The 21,115-nt window shown below is 41.9% G+C and overlaps 1 protein-coding gene, 1 long non-coding RNA gene and 1 pseudogene across 4 annotated transcripts in view; 2 read left to right on the top strand and 1 right to left on the bottom strand.

The window, feature by feature from the left end:
- The window catches only part of LOC139180151 (uncharacterized), a 232,318-nt gene extending 213,043 nt beyond the window's left edge, over window positions 1–19,275 (bottom strand). Inside the window, exon 1 of the long non-coding RNA XR_011564461.1 lies at window positions 19,141–19,275. This is a non-coding gene — a long non-coding RNA (uncharacterized lncRNA). The remainder of the gene's footprint in view (window positions 1–19,140) is intronic.
- LOC109553368 (calcyclin-binding protein-like) lies at window positions 15,088–16,024 on the top strand (annotated as a pseudogene).
- Window positions 19,276–19,293: 18 nt separating the features above from the next.
- Window positions 19,294–21,115, top strand: part of ASAH1 (N-acylsphingosine amidohydrolase 1) — a 31,633-nt gene continuing 29,811 nt past the window's right edge. The window contains exons 1-2 of one of the 3 annotated variants that reach the window (XM_019953550.2): window positions 19,320–19,459; window positions 19,607–19,865. Coding sequence is in view for 2 of the 3 variants with exons in the window: in XM_070781599.1 (XP_070637700.1) it covers window positions 19,364–19,459 (96 nt within the window). In the remaining variant the exon portion in view is untranslated. Of the gene's footprint in view, window positions 19,460–19,606; window positions 19,866–21,115 lie in introns of all 3 variants that reach the window. The other 2 variants (XM_070781599.1, XM_019953549.2) reach the window with 2 other exon arrangements.

A 21,115-nucleotide genomic window follows, 5' to 3' on the forward strand; every position in this document is an offset into this window, starting at 1 on the left:
AACCAGTAGCTAGATTCAACGAAGATTAATCAAGTTTAATTGAGCTTCCCCATGGAGGTACTTGGAAAGTGGCACAGAATTTTTTTTCTTTTCTGGATTTCCTGTCAAAAGGATGAGGTTCTACTGTATGAAACTAATATTTCTTGTGCAGTTTGTGGAAGCTGTCTTACTGCTTTACAGTCTTACTTTCCATTTCTTAACACAATAGGTGTCTGAGCAGTGCCTTTAAAAGGAAGTTAGAAACTCCCAGTCCATCAGCAAGGCTTTGATTCTACCTCTGAAACTGCCCAGATCATACACAAGCCAAGCAAATAACAGGATGAGGGGGCTGGACAGAGAGAAAGAAATTGCATTAAGCAGTGGGGTGAAAACAGGAAACATCACAAAAGAGCAAGTAGGTTCAGAACAGAGGCTAAGAGTAAAATTGAGGAAATTCCATACTTAGGATTGTCTAGCCATAACAAATATGTATGTAATGCTTTCATCCTCACTTGTGGGATGGAAAGGGAGCTATGAAAGAGGTTCAGACACTAAGCATTGCTGAGGTCTGCTTTGCCCAGGCAGTTTTATGCCCAGTCTATCTCCTGGGCTGAAACGCTGGGCTGGATGAAGCACAAGCTGGAATCAAGATTGCCAGAAGAAATATCAATAACCTCAGATATGCAGATGACACCACCCTTATGGCAGAAAGCAAAGAAGAACTAAAGAGCCTCTTGATGAAAATGAAAGAGGAGAGTGAAAAAGGTGGCTTAAAGCTCAACATTCAGAAAACTAAGATCATGGTATCTGGTCCCATCACTTCATGGCAAATAGATGGGGAAACAGTGTTAACAGTGACAGACTTTTTTTGGGCTCCAAAATCACTGCAGATGGTGACTGCAGCCGTGAATTACTCCTTGGAAGAAAAGCTATGACCAACCTAGACAGCATATTAAAAAGCAGAGACATTACTTTGCCAACAAAGGTCAAAGCTATGGTTTTTCCAGTAGTCATTTATGGATGTGAGAGTTGGACTACAATGAAAGCTGTGCATTGAAGAATTGATGCTTTTGAACTGTGGTGTTGGAGAAGACTCTTTGAGAGTCCCTTGGACTGCAAGGAGATCCAACCAGTCCATCCTAAAGGAAATCAGTCCTGAATATTCATTGGAAGGACTGATGTTGAAGCTGAAACTCCAATAATTTGGCCACCTGAGGCAAAGAACCAACTCATTTGAAAAGACCCTGATACTGGGAAAAGACCCTGATGCTGGGAAAGATTGAAGGTGGGAGAAGGGGACAACAGAGGATGAGATGGTTGGATGGCATCACTGACTCAATGGACATGAGTTTGGGTAAACTCCAGGAGTTCGTGATGGACAGGGAGGCCAGGCGTGCTGCAGTCGATGGGGTTGCAAAGATTGGACACGACTGAGCGACTGAACTGAACTGAACTGTCTCCTTCTGAGTTCCTGAACACAGTGCTCAGGATGTCATCTAACCCTGTGAGTGTTCCTGAATCCAGGTTGTGTACCAAGTACCTGGACTTCACTGGAAATTCTGCTTCAGTAGAGCTAAGGCTGGCTGATGGATTTTTATGTTTTTACAATTCCATGTTGATTCCAGTGCACAGCCATGACCAAGACCTGGTGTGACACCCTGTCTAGTTCTCAGCCTCTATATTCCATCTGTCACCAACTCTAGACTCCCATGGCCCCTCTACAAAAATGTTGCTAAGCCACCAACATAACAAGCCTTGTAGAGGAACTCCTGTTGTAGCTCTCACCCTAACGTGGCATCCTAGTTCCAACAGCTTGACATTCTCCAGTGTTGCTTTCTCCTCCTTTTTATCCCCCAAAGCAGTGGTTCTCAAGCAGGGCCAATTTTGCCCACAGGGGACATTTTGGAATGTCTGGAGACATTTTTGGTTGTCACAACTGGGAGAGGAGGGGGTAATATGAGATCTAGAGGATTAGAAACTAGGGATACTGCTAAACATTCTCCAATGCACAGGACAGCACCCCCCACCCCGAATAATTTAACAAAGAATCATCCAATCAAATTGCCACTGGTGCCAAGACTGTGAAACTTGCCCTAGGACTTAGTCCATCCTTGCTTTTGTCAGCTCCCCAACCCCTAAAAGTAAATGTATATACATAAGAATTGTCTAGGATACCTGTAGATTTCCAAGACCCATCCTTAGAGACACAGGCTTAACAAATCTAAGATTAGTCCCCCAGTTTTTAACAAGCACTCCAGGTAATTCTGAAGCAGGGCTCTGAAACACACTTGGAGAAACACTACCCTCAAGAGACAGATTCCCTGGTGGCTCAGCTGGTAAAGAATCCACCTGCAAGGCGGGAGACCTAGGTTCAATCCCTGGGTTGGGAAAATGCCCTGGAGGAGGGCATGGCAACCCACTCCAGTGTTCTTGCCTGGGGAATCCCCATGGACAAAGGAGCCTATCGGGCTTCAGTCCGTGGGGTCGCAAAGAGTTGGGCATGACTGAGCAACTAAGCACGCAAGAGACTTAAGTCTTATTTCCAACACTAGCTTGGCACCAGGGACCCGCTGCCAGCTGACTGAGTTCCCTGAAACAAACATTCTGTTAACCTGAATTTCTGAATGTAATACATTCCTGGATTTCTTGTCACCATGCTCATCTTCATGTTAACCCAGTGTCTGCCCCTGTTCAAGACAGCAGGACTAATTTCAGGTCTTGGCATCTAGGAGGATACAGATAGGCATTTCTTGTCTTCATGGAGTTTATATACTAGTGAAGGAGGATAACAAGTAAGTAAAAAATCGCAGGTAACAGGTCAGTGTTCCTTCCCTGTTTCGGGTATTGCATTTTATATAACCCCCATTATGTAGCACTGAAGTCAGTCTAGAAGAGTGGCAGAGATCAAGAATGAATGTACAGAGAGCCATGTGGTCCACATTTTTCCATCTTGTACATAAGCATATCATGAGAAATTTTGTTTAAAGCACTGTCAAAATCAAGATACATCCTGGGCTTCCCTGGTAGCTCAGTGGTAAAGAATCCACCTGCCAACGCAGGAGACACGGGTTAAATCTCTGACCTGGGAAGATCCCACATGCGGCAGAGCAACTAAGCCCCTGCGCTACAACTGTTGAGCCTGTGCTATAGAGCCTGGGAGCTGCAACTACTGGGTCCACGCGCCCTAGAGCCTGCGCTCTGCGACAAGAGGAGCCGCCACAATGAGAAGCCGGTGCACGGCAGCTAGAATAGCCCCTGCTTGCCGCAACTAGAGGAAAGTCCACGCAACAATGAAGACCCATTGCAGACAAAAATAAACATTTTTAAAGATGCGTTCTGATGAAACATTCCCCTGACTTACTAGTCTAGTAAACTTATGAAAAGGTAGGCTATATACAATAAAAGTACAAATAAAAAGCTCCCCACACCTGATTTTGACTGCTCACACATTTTCAGATTAGATCATCTTGAAGGTTTTTCTATCTTCATGTTCACAGACTCACTCTTTTTTCATCTCTAAACTGCTGTTAAACCCATCACTTTTTCATCTCAGACACTATTCTTCACTTCTAGAATCCATTTGATCCTCCTGTGGTTTTTGCTTTGTTGTTAAAATTTCTTTTTCTCTGCCGGAATTTCCTATCCATTCATTAAAGTCTTTTTTGGTGTTTTTGTTTTTAGGCAGAGTTATAATAGCTCCCTTAAAAATCCTTGTCTACTAATTCCAACATCTGGGTCAGTCACCACTGCTTGCCTTTCCTTTTTAGTATGTTCTTCATATGTCTGATTTAATTAGACTGTATCCTGGATGTTGTGAATAATATATTGTAGAAACTGTGGATTCTGATTTGTCCCTCTGAAGAATTTTTGTTGATATTACTTAGTAGTTGATTGTTGATATTGTTTAATTTGGTTGATCTCAAGCTCCAAATTCTAGACTTGTGTCTAGAGAAGACACATGCCTCACATGTGTCTTCATGTCCTCACACGTGTCTTCATGTCCTCACACATGCCTCATGTCTAGACTATTTAGTTGCTCTGAACTCTGTCCTCAGATTCCTCATGTAAGATTTAAGTTTTAGTAACAGTAAGGTTTCTGTATGAGTATTAATGACTCTTAGTGGCACTTCCTGGGGCCTGCCCTAAGTTGAAAAAAATGTTAAGAATGTTATTTCCTTCTTACTAGAATTAACTCTCCTCAAGTTTCTACATACTTTTGGTCACCCTCTATTACCTTTAGATAATTTTTACTATTTTGTCCAAAGTTTAATTTCTGTCATGTGAGAAGGTTAGTCTAGTCAAGCTGCTCCACCATGACTTACTCAAACTCTTACTCTCTGCCCACTCTTCCCCAAATTAAGGACCTGCCTGGAATTTCCTAGATACAGATACAAAACTCAACATCTTACAGAAAGAATAGTTAAAATATTCAAATATCTTAAAATAGGACTGAAGTCCTAAAATGGACTCAGCGTACCAGATGGCCCAATACCCACCCAAATGCTGTGGAATTCCTGGGTCAACTCTAGTGTAGACACTAATCAGTCCATACTTCAACTCTTTTTTGCAGGAATTATATTTACTCAATTGCTCCAAACTCTTATGATGCAGAAGAATTATTAAAATATGCTAGATTAACATCATATTTTATTAACTAAATTATGGCATGATAGCTAACAGGTGAAAAACATCAAAATGACTTTTCAAGTTATTGTTCTTCTATGGTATTATTATTATTATCAATATTAGCCTAAGGGATATAATGTGATAATAATTTTTCTGTGGTAATTTTTTCAGACTCACTCATCTTGAAATCCATTCATTTAATTAAAAGATTAGTAAGAAAATGAGAAAAAGAATAATTTCATGCCTTTACTTTCTCTTTTTCCTCATCTACCTATTAGTTTACAGTGAGTTTGTGTGGGTGGGTGTTGTTTTTTGTTTTTCGTTTTTTTAATTTTATTTTTTTACTTCAACAAGAGACATTTATTTATCACAGTTCCAGAGACTGGTTAGTCCAAGAACAAGGTGCTGGCTGATTCAATTCCTGGTGAGAGTCTCTTCATGGTTTGCTGGTCGTCATCTTGCTGGGTCCTCACACCAGAGAGAGAGGTGGAGAAAATCTTTGAATAATTTTAGATTTACAGAAAAGTTCCAAAAATTGTACAGATTTCCTTTATACTCTTCACTACAGATCCCCTAATATTAACATCTTATACAAGTGTTTTTTATGCATATTTCACTAAGGGAAATGGTGTTAAGGCAGGTTTTATTTTATGACATTTCCTATGTATTAATACTTCACCCCTAGGAAAATCTCTGGCATTATTTGATTTATTTCTGTTTAATATTTTGCCACTGGGCTACTTCTCTTAAACCATTACTGAGGCTTATTTTCCATGATGGAAAAAGAATAAGCATTCTTTCCATCTGATCTTGTGTTTCAACCCTGCCTTTGTATTGCATAAAAAAAAAAAAAAAAAAAAAAAACCTAGATTTTCTTCTCAGAGTGTACAGCGAGGACTTGTAAATTAAAACCTGTAGGCGTCCTCACAGTGTTCTGCAGACCTGATGAGGTTTTGCAATCCTGTTCTGAGTGCTGCAGAGACAAAAAGAGTGTAGCACTACTAATTAGTGTTTATTTTTCCATCATGCTATTTCTTAATCCTGGTCCTCAGATACTAAGTGGAACTGTAAGGGAGAGAATACAGAAAATAAAGCATGTCTCTTTACTCCTTTAAAAAGGTGGAAACTTAAAGAAAACTAGACTCCAAGGTAAGGAATCAAGTCATGGTTTCTAACCTTAGTTCCCTAACTAACTGTACCACCTGGAAATTTAAGTTGTACGTGTGCATGCTCAGTCGCTTCAGTTGTGTCTGACTCTTTATGACCCCATGGACTGTAGCCCACCAGGCTCCTTTGTCCGTGGGATTTCCCAGGCAAGAACACTAGAGAAATCTGCCATTTCCTAGTATCAGTTCAGTTCAGTTCAGTGTCTCAGTCGTGTCTGACTCTTTACAACCCCATGAATCGCAGCACGCCAGGCCTCCCTGTCCATCACCAACTCCTGGAGTTCACTCAAACTCACGTCCATCAAGTCAGTGATGCCATCCAGCCATCTCATTCTCTGTCATTCCCTTCTCCTACTGCCCCCAATTCCTCCCAGCATCAGAGTCTTTTCCAATGAGTCAACTCTTCGCATGAGGTGGCCAAAGTATTGGAGTTTCAGCTTCAGCATCATTCCCTCCAAAGAAATCCCAGGGCTTATCTCCTTCAGAATGGACTGGTTGGATCTCCTTGTAGTCCAAGGGACTCTCGAGAGCCTTCTCCAACACCACAGTTCAAAAGCATCAATTCTTTGGCGCTCAGCTTTCTTCACAGTCCAACTCTCATATCCATACATGATGACTGAAAAAACCATAGCCTTGACTAGATGGACCTTATTTCCTAGTATAGGTCACCTTTAAAGCAGAGCAGCAGGAATTATGCATGTGTATCACTTCTTTCTATTGTTTGGGAAAATAATTTATTCCCCAGTTCCTACAGAAAGCTTCTTGTATGCCCCCGTTTTTCATTTTTAGTCCAAAACTGCTCTCTGGGAGACCTTCTATATGTCCATCACAGACTCTTCAACCTCTCCCACCTGCCAACCTATGATTACCAATTTTTCTTTTTCCATGTTCCTTTTACTGCCTTTTTCATTCCTCACTGGTGTGCTCTTTCTATAATACAGAAAAATGGACAAAGACTTAAGCATTTAGCAGAGGTGTAAACAAAAATTTCTAATAGACAAATTTCCTCTTGACTCTCCCATGAAAATGCCCCTCCTGACTCTTCTCAAGCTGAATTCAGCTCGCATACCTGTGCACCCAGAGTCAGAGAATCCTGCACCACAGCCCAAGTACCAGGTTTGTAGCTTCTCATTATCCCCACCCATCAGTTCAGGCCTTGAAGCACATACCATCCACACCCATTACCTCTGCAGTACCACACTGCTCTTCATCAGCATCCTCAACCCTCCAGGAACCTAGCTCTCAGTCTTTCTCTTCACGGAGCCTCCCATCCTCGGTTTTATCAACTTCAGTACTGACAGTATCCTGACCATTCAATGAACTCCATTAAAACAGTTAAAGCTTAGCTTAACTAAGTTAAAGCTGCCTTAAAGCTCAGCTGATCTTTTGCTCCACCTTAAATTAACTACAGGCCAGCGAGGTTAAGCATTGTGCTTCCACTACCTTCTTCCTAGATTGGAAATCCTTATCTCTAACGCTGAATGACCCTTCAGGAGCATTACCACTCATTCTTCTAACAAGAACACTTCTCATTTTTAAACATTTTGAAATATACCTTCTCAGTTCCACGCCCTCTATGTTATTATTAGATTTCAGTAGTGTTTTATTTCTTGTGTGTGTGCATGTGTGCTCAGTCATGTCCAACTCTTTGTATAGCCCACCAGGCTCTTCTGTCTATGGAATTTTCCAGGCAAGAATACTGAGTGGGTTGCCATTTCCTCCTCCAGGGAACATTCCCTATCCAGGGATTGAATCCATGTCTCTTTATAGGTTTTAATCACTTTGACTGAATAGATGCATATCCTACAATTCACAGATACCACTCCTTCAGATTTGAGATACAGGTGCAATATTAACATCCAGGAATAGATCCCATCTTTTCCTATGTGATCCTGATAAAATTAAGTATAGAATTGTGGTTGGTTGTGCATCTTGTATCTTTAATAGAAAAATGACAATGAGACAATCTCTAAAATTTTATTTTAGAGTCTGGAGAATAGAAAGCAAGCTTATTTCAGAGATATTCTGAGAAAAAAGCCCAATACCCAAGGTGTATCTCCCCAGGTCCTTGATCCAGCCTTGCTTCAAGAATTCATACTTCTTCCAATGCCCATCACAAACTGCAGACTTTCTACAAGAAGGTTGGAGACCACGAATACCACAGAGAGAAAGAGTGAAAGAAGTGTGGTTGAGGGAACAGGAGAAAAGGACAGGCTTGTAGAACTCCAGTTAGAATTTGAAGTGTGCTCCCCACAAAGTTTCATTACTTAGAGAAGTTGGGATCCTGAGCTCTGTAAATAATCAGTCACTTAATCATCATACATTTATTATACACCATCATTATGTCAGGCATTGCACCAGATATTGCAGATATAATAATTACAACATAGACATGACCCGTCTTGAGAGGATTTATAGATTCAGGAAGGCAGACTTCAAACAAATAAATAACTGAGTAATTATATGTACAAACAACTGACAAGGAGAAGTACAGGATAGCTGAGAACTGAATAACAGGGACCAAACTTGGTTTAGACAGTTGTAAGTCACAGAAGGCTTTACTAAAGAAGACATAAGCTGAACTCTCAGGAGTTACATATGCAAGGACAAGCATGAGAAAGAATATCCCATGTATAGGAAGCCAGTGAGTAGGAATACTGAGGCAAAAAAAAGTGTGGCATTGTGGAGGAACTGCTTTAAAAGGAATGACTGAGGGGGTGTGATAAGCAATAATGCCTTCCAGAGAGAAAATCGGAAGCAATCTGGTTTCTAAGCAGAGCCTTCTGAACGACGGTTGAGAATTTTGGACTTGACTGTAGGAAAAATGGGAAATCACTGAAAAGATACTAAGCAGGGAAGCGAGAGCATAGGTAAAGAAAAAAAGAAATCTGAAGACCAGGTTCTGGGGCACCCCACAGATAGAGGTCAGTCGAGAAATAGAAACCAACAGAGGATATTGAATACACTTTTCCAGTGAGGAATATAAGAACCAAAAAAGAGTGGTATTCCAGAAATAAAATGAAGTGCTCCAATGCTGAAGACATGACAATGGAATTGGGCATTTGAGGTGAAAAAAGAGAAGAGGTCAAAAAACCTTGAAAAACCAGAATATTGGAAAAACTGTTTTTGTGGACATTGCAATCAGTAAGAATATTGACAGGAATCATGTTTAAAAGAGTGATAGTGAGCCAGATGTGGAAAATCTTCAAAGGGGAAGGAAAAGCAGGAGCCATCAGGGTCTACAGATGACCTTGAGTGATGGCCCCAGCTTCCAAGTCAAGTCAAATAATTGTGAGTATTTGGGGTGTCAGTAATACAAGGCTGACCATATAAAAGTGTTGACAGTCAACTACTCATTAACCTACAAACACTGCAGGCAGATTCTTTACCAACTGAGCCACCAGGGAAGCCCATATAAAATTGCCAATTCTGCAATTTCATGATTCAAGCCAATATAACTGAATATATATAATATACATGGTAGAATATATATGTGAATTGTGGTTGACCTCATAAGATGGTAGCTATTTATGTTAGTAGTATTTTCTTTTTCAGTTGTGAACTACCTTTGATTAGGAATTCCTATTTTACTGCATGTGTATCTTTTTCTTTTAATTGGAGGATAATTCCTTTACAATGTTGTGTTGGTTTCTGCCATACAACGTGGATCCGCCATAAATATACATATATCCCCTTCCCTCTTGAGCCTCTCTCCCACCCCCAACCCCCATCCCATCCCTCTAGGTCATCACAGAGCACTGGGCTGAGCTCCCTGTGTTATACAGCAACTTCCCTCTAGGTATCTATTTTACACATGGTAATGAATATATTTCGATGTTACTCTCTCAATTCATCCCACCCTCTCCTTCCCCCAACCTCTGTGCACAAGTCCATTCTCTATATCTATGCCTCTATTTCTGCCCTGCATGCATGTATATCTTCAACAACTCATACTGATCTGCTTGGTACTTTTAGTAGGTCATTTAGTACTTCTTATACACATGTTACTATAATTGCTACTGCTGACTTATGTTGTCATTTCAGGGTGAGAATCATTCTCCTCACATTTCCTGGTTGGGAAATGATTGAGAAATCCACACAGGCATCAGGTGAGAATCAACATCAGCTTTACTACTGATTAAGCTGGGAAAGAGAAAACAGCTGGGACCTGAGGCCAAGATGGGGCACCAACTCCTTCTCCTCTGGAATGAATTTATGCACTCAGTCATTTGACAAATACAAACTGCTTCCCAGGGGCACAATTTCTAACATGACAGGGAGTAAACCAAGGGCAGGGTAGGCTAGGTTGGGAGGTGGAAGATGCAAGTATGTACCAAAGCCTCCATTTTTAAATTACTTTCTCTTAGTGTCTCCCAGAGCCACCCTTTCATGATGCTTTCTTCAGAGTCTTCACAGCCATTGTATCAACACTATACTTTTAAAAATTTGTTGGATAGGTGCCAATTTTGGAAGACACAGTCAAAGGCAGCAACTACTTTCCCTTCTGCTCTTGTCAGCAGGGCTGACCACTATGGGCAGACAGATCTGAATGAGAGAGCTAGAGAAGCCAGGCCTCACACATGCAGTGACCCATCCAGCTATCTACCAGTTAGGTAAGTTACCCTTCCCCTAGGGAAACATGTTAAAGGGACGGGGGAAAAAGGTGAAAATTTTCTCTTCCAAAACACCTAATGGTTTTGTAAGGCCTAAAGCTTATACAATTTGGATGGTCCTCTTTAAGGAAACATATCCAAAATTACAAGTGTAAAATTAGGTAGAAAGTTTGGAAGATGCCTGAGCAAGTGAAGACCTTGAAACCTAAGTGTTATAGCTTTGTAAATATATAGCTTCATAAATTCTCCTCTGCTCTTGAGAAGGTAGATAAACCTATTTCTATGTGTACAGCAGTTAAGATGCTATCAGGTACAACAATTCAACTTGCAAGCAAACCAACCTGAACTGGCTTAAATGATAAACAAGAGTAGTGGCTCATAGTAACAAAGAGTCCAGTTGTTGGACAGGCTCTGTGGTTGGTTGATCTAGTCGCTTAACAATGCCATAATGACCCAGTTTCTTTCCATCTCTCCTCTGCCGTCCACAGTGTCTATTCATCCATAAACGGCTCACTTCAAGTTTAGAGCATGAATGCCAGTAACAGTGGAGACTAACAGCTTACTCTTTCCTGTTAGAAGAAAAAAGACAATTGCCTCAATCATAGAGTAAAAGCCCTGAGATTCAAACCATGGCCTATTGAATTCAGGAGTCTGAGTGACTCAGGCCAAAACCAAGCACGGGGGCAAGAAGACTACGATAACCTTAAAATATCAGGCCAAAAAGGGCCTACCTCAAGATGGGACTAAGGATGAGGCTATGGCTCATCCAAGCCACACAGCTGCTGCATAACAAAGGAGTGGAACTGAGGTTGGTGAAACAGCCACAATATTCAACCAGAGGGTAGAGCATGGAATAAGCAAAATCTATTGCTGTTTTACAAGACAGTCACTTGGTTTAACTTTTCCCTTCCATCTTCATTTTTCCTCTCCCATAAGACAGAATTCCTCTCCCATAGACAGGGAAAGAATCATTTTTTTGCTAGTCACCCAGCATGTAGAGTAAGTGCTTAGTGTTTATTGACAGAATAAATGATTTTACCACAAACTTGAGAAACAACTGGTTGGAAGCATTGAATAGGAAATTAGAATGGTTTACTTTGGCCACCTGATGCAAAGAACTGACTCATTTGAAAAAACCCTGATGCTGGGAAAGATTGAAGACAAGAGGAGAAGGGGACGACAGAGGATGAGATGGTTGGGTGGCATCACTGACTCAACAGACATGAGTTTGACTAAACTCTGGGAGTTGGTGATGGACAGGGAGGCCTGGAGTGCTGCAGTCCATGGGGTGGCAAAGAGTAGGACATAACTGAGCGACTGAACTGAACTGAACTGATGTAAAATGGAACTATGCAGGAATATGAAGTCAGAACAACAACAAAAGATGTATTTAGGGATTATTGATTTGAACTGAATTGACAATTTTCAGGTCAAAAGGACTTTCCCAGTGTAAGAATCCACCTTCCAGTGCAGGGGATGCACGTTGGATCCCTGGTCTGGGAGCAAAGATCCTGCATGCCTCGGGGCAACTACACCCACGAGCCACAAATACTGAGCCAGTGGGGTCCGAAGCATGCAAGTTCCAACTAGAGGATCCCACATGCCACATCTAAGATGCGACACAGCCAAATAAATAACTAAAAATGATAATAATAATTCTCAGGTCAGAACCATATGTCTTATCAAAGAAAGTAGAAAGAGACAGAAGGACTTTTTTTTTTTTTCAGAAGGACGTTTTTGTAAAGTGACTCTTCAGATTCTCACATGCCTGTGGTGTCAGAGGCTCAACAAGACATCAAAAACGTTTCACAAAGAAACAGAAAGGTAAGTGCAAAGTGAGGGGTAATTAAGATAACTATTTGACTTTGACATTATATGTGGGGACAATTAGATTAAATGGGAACACTTCTAGTTTTGTAATAGAATAAAATATCATTATACCTTTGAGTCAAAGGTAATAATTTGACATGTTTTTCTATATAAAAGCAAAACATATAAAGCAAGTAATCTTATTTAGTGTGATAAAGAAAACTGCTGGAGGGAAGGAATCATGTAACAGTTTTGCAAGACTTCTGATTTCCATGTTTTCTCTTTCTTTAGATTTCTTCCTGAAAATATGGACAAAAATCAAAGCTTTGAAACTCAGATTACATTTTAGATATACTGTCTTTTTTTAAATTAATTAAGCAACTCATTGGTAAATACTTTTGGTAAAATGTTTTTGCTTTTTTTAATGGAACGTTATTTCCATATTTCTTGCTTTTTTAGTGCAAACCTTTGAATATTCAGCTTTATTAAATCAAGTCATATCTCTCCTGGATAATATGTTATGTGCGATAGATTTCATTCAGGACTGGGTGGTTAAGTTGCAATGATTTTAAATCAAGTCTCCACCTCAGGAACCCAGGAATGTTAGATAGGAGATTAGAAAAAGTCCACAGCTTACCAAGACCTTCAGCTATTCTGATAAACAATTCGATTACTGATGCTGACTCTTCATACTAAACAGGTTATCCAAGTCTTATTCTTGATGCTTGCTGTGTAGGTAATATTTGAACCACCCTTTCCAACATAATCATTTGTACACTTAAATACCATTTCTATGAATATGTCAGTGTGCCACAAAGCACAGTGAAGTTTAATATGGCTGCACATTTGCCTTGGTCTTCCTTCTGTATCTAGTACCAAAAAATCCAGTAGGTTAAGAAAAAAGATGTAGGTGTAATTTAAAAAATACATAAATGGCATAATTTTAGGGAACTTGATTTAAATTTTGTCTGAAAACAGAATCAAAGGTATATAATAGAGTATTGAGAGTTAAACACAAAGTTATATGAAAATCATGTCTAAGAATATTATGCCAATTGACATAAATTTTCTGCATAAAGATTCTGATTTTGCCAGACCATCTAACAAGCAATTAACATCCTCTTGTAAGGAAAAAAGAAATGTGTTTGGTGATGTGTTTTTTTAAGTATTTATTTATTTGGCTGTGCTGGGTCTTAGTCGCATCATGTGAGATCTTTCATTGTCACACAGTCTTAGTTGCTTCATGGCACGTGGGATCTTAGTTCCCCACATTACAGGGCAGATTCTTAACTACTGGACCACCAGGGAAGTCCCTGGTAACATGTTTAAAGTGCTCTCAGTAGTATTTAAGATAAATGATCTTGAAGGATGTGGAGAAAAGGAAACCCTCGTACACTGTTCGTGGGGATGTAAATTGTTGAAGCCACTGTGGAAAACAGTATGGCAGTTTCTCCAAAAACTAAAAATAGAGTAGTTCTATTTTTAGGTCACTACTATATGACCTAGTTTTAAAGAGCCTCTTGATGAAAGTGAAAGAGGAGAGGGAAAAAGTAGGTTTAAAAGTCAACATTCAGAAAACTAAGATCATGGCATCTGGTCCCATCACTTCATGGCAAATAGATGGGCAAACAGTGACAGACTTTGTTTTCTCGGGCTCCAAAATCGCAGATGGTGACTGTAGCCATGAAATTAAAAGACGCTTGCTCCTTGGAAAAAAAGCTGCAACCAACCTAGACAGCATATTAAAAAGCAGAGACATTATTTTGCCAACAAAGGTCTGTCTAATCAAAGCTATGGTTTTTCCAGTGCTCATGTATGGATGTGAGAGCTGGACTATAAAGAAAGCTGAGCAGCTAAGAATTGATGCTTTTGAACTGTGGTGTTGGAGAAGACTCTTCAGAGTCCCTTGGACTGCAAGGAGATCCAACCAGTCCCTCCTAAAGGAAATTAGTCCTGAATATTCATTGGAAGAACTGATGTTGAAACTGAAACTGCAATACTTTGGCCACCTGAAGGGAAGAACTGACTCATTTGAAAAGACCCTGATGCTGGGAAAGATTGAAGGCAGGAGGAGAAGGGGATGACAGAGGATGAGATGCTTGGGTGGCATCACCAACTCAATGGACATGAGTCTGAGTAAACTCCAGGAGTTGGTGATGGACAGGGAGGCCTGGGGTGCTGCAGTCCATGGGGTTGCAAAGATTCAGACACAATTGAGTGACTGAACTGAACTGATATGACCTAGAAATTCCACTTCTGGGTATATATCCAAAAAACAGAAATGGAAAAGATACATGCACTCCTATCTTTATAGCATCATCATTTATAATGACCAAGGTATGAAAGAAACCTAAGAGTCTATCAGGATGAATAGATAAAGAAGTAGTGGCATATAAATATATACAATGGAATACTAAAGCCATATAGAAGAAGGAAATTTTGCCATTTGTAATAAAATGGATGGACTTGGAAAGCATAATGCTTAGTGAAATAATATAGAGAAATACGAAATACTGTATGCTATCAGTCATACTGTGGAATCTGAAAAATAAAACAAACCAGTTAATAAACAAAAAAGAAGTAGATTCAAAGATATTGAAAACAAACTAGTGGTTACCAGTTGGGGAGAAGTGACAGGGGAGGGGCAATAATGCAATTATATGAAATCATGTATGTGTAATTTTTGAAAATTATAAAGCACCACAGAATTTAAAGAATCTTTTATTTGTTAAAATTTTTTTTAAAAAAGATGAATGATCAATGCCAGTGCAGTCTGTGCTCAGGGTGAGCATGTTCAGGGTGGCATTTCCTGTTCTTGTCCCTGTGCCACCGCAGCCAGGGTCTTGTCTGCTGCAGCCCAACCATGGCTTCAATTAAGAAGAGCTACAGAAAGATCTAGAAGAGTTGAAAGTGCCGCTGGAAAAAGCCACCAGAAAAAGAGTATCTGGTCCCCTCACAGCTGAAAAACCCAAGATTGAGACAGAAATAAAAAACAAAATGCAGCAGAAATCACAGAGGTAAAGCAAAACTTTTAGAAAATGAAAAGCTAGCTGCTGTGGTTGCTCTTATTAAAATAGCATATACAGTGAAATTCAGTAATTATGGATGGGATCAGTCAGACAAGTGTATGAAAATCTACATTAACTTCACTGGAGTTCATCAAGTGCCCACTGGGAATGTGCAGGTACATTTCACAGAGAGATCATTTGATCTTTTGGTAAAGAATTTAAATGGGAAGAGTTACTCCATGATTACGAACAATCTCTTGAAACCCATCTCTGTGGAAGGCAGTTCAAAAAAGGTCAAGAAAGATACAGTTCTTATCTACATAAAGAAAGCAGAAAACACACAGTGGAACTACCTGACTCAGGTTGAAAAAAACGTTTAGAAAGATTAGACGTCCTATGACATTGAAACAGATCCTGTTGCTGCTGCTGCTAAGTCACTTCAGTCGTGTCCGACTCTGTGTGACCCCATAGACAGCAGCCCACCAGGCTCCCCCGTCCCTGGGATTCTCCAGGCTAGAACACTGGAGTGGGTTGCCATTTCCTTCTCCAATGCACGAAAGTGAAAAGTGGAAGTAAAGTCGCTCAGTCATGTCCGACTCGTATCGACCCCATGGACTGCAGCCCAGGCTCCTCCTTCCATGGGATTTTCCAGGCAGGAGTACTGGAGTGGGTTGCCATTGCCTTCTCCGAAACAGATCCTAGTGAGGAATTAATGAACATTCTAAAGAAAATTTACAAAGATGGAGATGATATGAAGCGAACCATTAATAAAGCCTGAGTGGAATCAAGAGGGAAGTAAGCCAAAAGAGATACAGAATTCTGAAACCTGAAAGTCTTTTTGCGAACTGTGATGTGGAAATAAAATGTTTCTAATAAGGAAATGAGGTGACCGGCACAAATGAACATGACATGTAACTACTTACACAGCCTTCTTCTAAGTAAAGGCAATAAATTCTCCATTTCCTACTGGAGGATTTATTTAAATAGTGATTTAGTCACTAAGTTGTGTCTGACTCTTGCGACCCCATGGACTGTAGGCTGCCAGGCTCCTCTGTCCATGGGATTCTCCAGGTGAGAGTACACGTGTGGGTTGCCATTTCCTTCTCCAGAGGATCTTCCTGACCCAGGAATCGAACCCAGGTCTCCTGCAATACAGGCAGATTCTTTACCGACTGAGCTATGAGGTAAGCCCCTGATTTAAATAAAATACGATTATTAAACACTTCCTCCAAAGATGGTTTCTTTAGTAACTGCTCATTTTATTCAAGAAAAGAGTAATGTATTCTAATGTGAAATGTAAAAAGTCTTGCTTAATGAAAATGCTACATTATGTGTATTATTATTCAGCTAGGAGGTAGAAAACAAAAGTTACTACTGCTTGCCTTTCGGTTCCTGACATCAGCTCCCACCAAGAATAAGTAAAAATAAAACCTGAATGTTTGCATAAAATGCAAAAAAAAAGATGATTTCAAATCAAATAGCCATTTATATAAAAGATGGGAATCCTCTACTTTTTTTCCTCTTTTTTTGTAGACTTACTCTAAGGTCCAAGATAAATCAACCTATTTACACATTTGCCTTGATTCATGGGGCCTAACATTCCAGGTTCCTATGCAATATTGCTCTTTACAGCATCGGACCTTGCTTCTATCACTGTTAGAACTGGACATGGAACAACAGACTGGTTCCAAATAGGAAAAGGAGTACGTCAAGGCTGTATATTGTCACCCTGCTTATTTAACTTCAATGCAGAGTACATCATGAGAAACGCTGGGCTGGATGAAGCACAAGCTGGAATCAAGATTGCTGGGAGAAATATCAATAACTTCAGATATGCAGATGATACCACCCTTATGGCAGAAAGTGAAGAGGAACTAAAAAGCCTCTTGATGAAAGTGAAAGAGGAGAGTGAAAAAGTTAGCTTAAAGTTCAACATTCAGAAAACTAAGATCATGGCATCTGGTCCCATCACTTCATGGCAAATAGATGGGGAAAGAGTGGAAACAGTGTCAGACTTTCTTTTTTGGGGCTCCAAAATCACTGCAGATGGTGACTGCAGCCATGAAATTAAAAAGACGCTTACTCCTTGAAAGGAAAGTTATGACCAACCTAGATAGCATATTGAAAAGCAGAGACATTATTTTGCCAACAAAGGTCTGTCTAGTCAAGGCTATGGTTTTTCCAGTGGTCATGTATGGATGTGAGAGTTGAACTGTGAAGAAAGCTGAGCCCTGAAGAATCGATGCTTTTCAACTGTGGTGTTGGAGGAGACTCTTGAGAGTCCCTTGGACTGCAAGGAGATTCAACAAGTCCATTCTAAAGAAGATCTGTCCTGGGTGTTCTTTGGAAGGAATGATGCTAAAGCTGAAACTCCAGTACTTTGGCCACCTCATGTGAAGAGGTGACTCATTGGAGGAGACTCTGATGCTGGGAGGGATTGGGGGCAGAAGGGGATGACAGAGGATGAAATGGCTGGATGGCATCACCGACTCGATGGACACAAGTCTGAGTGAACTGTGGGAGTCGGTGATGGACTGGGAGGCCTGGCCTGCTGCAATTCATGCGGTCGCAAAGAGTTGGACATGACTGAGCGACTGAACTGAACTGATGATCTTCTTGCTCACTGTTGAATCAGGAACTACTTTAATCATGTGATATGTTTTAAAAAGCAAACTTCCCTCATCAAAGAGAGGAATCCTGTCATCTACCAAAAAAAAAGAAAAGAAAAAACTGGAATAAATGTTCCCACATATCAAATTCTCATTTCCCAATCTCCAACAAAATCATTGATTTTTTCTAACAAAGTAATACAAATGGGTAAAACTGCAATTTCAAACTTACATAAGAAAAAAAAATATATATGAAGATTTTAGTGACAGTATTCTGATTTTGCTAAAGCATTAAAAAAAAAAAGCCAGTTGGAAATCAAAAAGGTTCAATCATAAAGTGGAACCGAGAGCTCAGGATTTCCTATTGAATTTATATGGCTAAGATGGTAAAGAATCTGCCTGCAATTGGGGAGACCTGGGTTCCATTCCTGGGTCGGGAAGATCCCCTGGAGGGCATGGCAACCCACTCCAGTATTCTTGCCTGGAAAATCCCACGGACAGAGGAGCCTCGCAGACTATAGTCCACCGGGTCGCAAAGAGTCGGACACGACTGAGCGACTAACACTTACACTTTATCTGACTAGGACAACAGTGTCCAAACACCGCACACATGCCAAGCAAATACACCTGTAAAGTTGTTTTCTAGGTGCAGGCTATAACAGACTGCCCGCCTACCCTCCTCCCAGGTCCACCTGGGCTGTGCCAACCTGCGTCCTCTCACTGCAGCACGTGAAGAAGGTACACAGACGCTTCACTCCACGGAAGGAAGGTTCTCGGTCCTTCCTGGGCATTCCACCTGTTGTCTCAGTGCGAGTAAACCGAAGCCTAAATTCTGTGGTTTGTCACTTCAGAGGCGAAAGTCTAAAGGGTAAATTCACAGCCTGGAGCATCCGTGAGAATGAACTATGCCCTGCTCCTGGCCCCTGACAGCCGTCGGGTGACCCCACGGTCAGGACCAATAACCTCACTCACTTCGGGCCCTGCTCTCCTCAGAGGGCAAAGAACGGTCGCTGTCGCGGGCTACGCCGCGTTTTGAGACTCTCGTGACTTGTGCCCGTCTCATGGACATTTGGTACCGAGCAGCCCGAGTGCAGACTTCGCCCTGGGCCTTACGGGAACGGTGCGCGGCGGCACCGGCCGGAAGAGGGGAGGTGGTCCCCACCCCCAGGCTCTGAGGAGGGCGCGGCCCTCTGTGAGGGATCGAGGTGAGGAAAGTTCCACAGCCGCACCCGCCGGGGCGGGGCTTAGGGCTGGAGCTCCGGCTGGGCGCAACCACTGCCCGCGGTGCGGGAGGTGGGACGAACACCACGGTCCTAACTCGAGCGCTCACCTTCCATCCTGGGGGTTTGTTCTTCCTCTCGGAAGGCTCTATCGTCCTGCTGCGTCACTGAAAAGCCAGTTCCTCTCCTTGCCGCCCTCACCCCGGTGCCTATCTCCCCGCGCCCACATCTCGAGTGGCGCGGTCCGGCTGTCAGGTCACGTGGCAGCGTGGGCGTGGCCTGCTCGGCGCTCAGGTGGTGCCTCGTGCGGCCTCCTCAGGAGTCCTTTGCAGCATGTTGGTGGCTGGAAGGATGTTAGGCTGGAGTCGTCTAACCTTCATCTTGCTGAGCGGGATCGTCACCTGCTTGGTGGCGCAGCAGGTGCCACCGGTGGGTGAGCTGGAGCCGAGGAGGCTGAGAGGGGCGCGCCGGAGCGGGGGCGGGGGGGGGGGGGGGGGCGGCGCGCAGGTGCGGGGCAGGCGGGGCTTGATCGACCCCTGGCAGCATCTTTACAGGCATCCGTGTTTCTCTAAGCAGAGGCGTGGGTGCAGAGCTGGCTGGCGAGCCTCACCCCTGGTCGACTCGGTACAAGCTGGAGCAAAGAAACTTTGAGGGGAAATCATCTCTGCAGACTGGCGGTTGTGTTTGCACACCCTCACATTTGACTGAATGCACTTTTTCCACGCGCCTATAAAACTACTGGAGGAAGAGTTCCAGTTGATCTGTGCACCTAATTAAGTTACGAGCTGCTTGAGGACTGGCTTTCTCTGCCTTGTGACGAGGTGCTGAAGGAGAGGTAGTAACTGAGGATCTGAAGGGCCCTGGGAAAGGACGAGGCATCCCGGGTTAGGGCGATGGGAGTAGTCCAGGCCAACCCGAGTCAAGTGACCACCAGACCTGTGGCTCTTTCCCCCTCAGGGAAGTAGCAGGAACACAGACTTGATAACTGAAAGAGCAAATGTGGGACCAGTTTCATTCTTTGCAAGGGAGGAAGTAGTCGCCGAGTGAGTCAGTGACTAACCAGAGGTCACACTGTTGTTTCTGGGTTCATGACAACTCAAGCCTCTGGACACCGAGTCTGGTGCTGTTGCATAATTCTCTTCTCAAAAAACCGTAAGACTGCATTTTTCTTTGTCGACTGATCAGATAAATAGGAACTTGGGTGCATGTGACTTAAGACTGACTAGATAAGGCTGCTCTTGACGGCTTAAGTAGGATATTGATATTGCAAGCAAGGTGTGCATTCTCCTCCTTTATTCTTTTATTTCTCTACGGAGAAGTGCTTTAAGAATAAAATCGTGGTGACGTAGTAGTCAGCCATTCAAAAGTGACACGAGATAAAGCAAGTAAAAGCAGAAAACAAAATGGTATGCACAGTGATTTCTGTAAGAGAAAAATACACAGTGGGCATGGGTTGGAAGGATATAAGGAAAAATAAAATTAGTCTGCTTTAATGTGGGTAGGGAATTAATTTGCTGTAAAATGGCGGGGATTATGAGAATTTTAAAAGAATCTTATACTTTGATACTGTCAATGCTTTCAGCCAAAGACCCCAGGAAACACGCCTATGGTTGAAAAACCTTGTTTTTATTGTTCTGCGGTGAATGAGAATGCTCGTCATGGGCAACTCTGGGGCCTCTCAGAAAAAAGGCGTTAGGAGAAACCTGGTTTATAATTTGGATTTAGTGTGTTTCAGGGTCAGGTCTAAGAAATCAGGGCTTTGCTGTAGATCAGATGCTTTTAGAAAGTGAGGCGACTCTATGATTGAGTGAAGAACGTCATTTGTTTAGCAGTAGAAGAGGGTCTTTCGTGTTTTGTGAGTTGCAAGGTACCCTTGTTTTTTTTGTTTGAACTTAGAGTCACGAAGTGGGCTTGCTTTGTATGATTTTATCGTGCCTCAGATTAACCTTCGCTGAGGTAGGTATTGTGAGGTCGATTATGTCTAACAGGAGAACAGAAATGGCCTGGCTGTTGAGTGTCAAATCAGCAAATGCTAATACTGAGAGGTCTAGGTGTGGACCTCAGAACACTCTCAAATGTCAGTGA

Source organism: Bos indicus, chromosome 27, assembly GCF_029378745.1.
Source record: "Bos indicus isolate NIAB-ARS_2022 breed Sahiwal x Tharparkar chromosome 27, NIAB-ARS_B.indTharparkar_mat_pri_1.0, whole genome shotgun sequence".
In the NCBI taxonomy this organism is placed as follows: Eukaryota; Metazoa; Chordata; class Mammalia; order Artiodactyla; family Bovidae; genus Bos; species Bos indicus.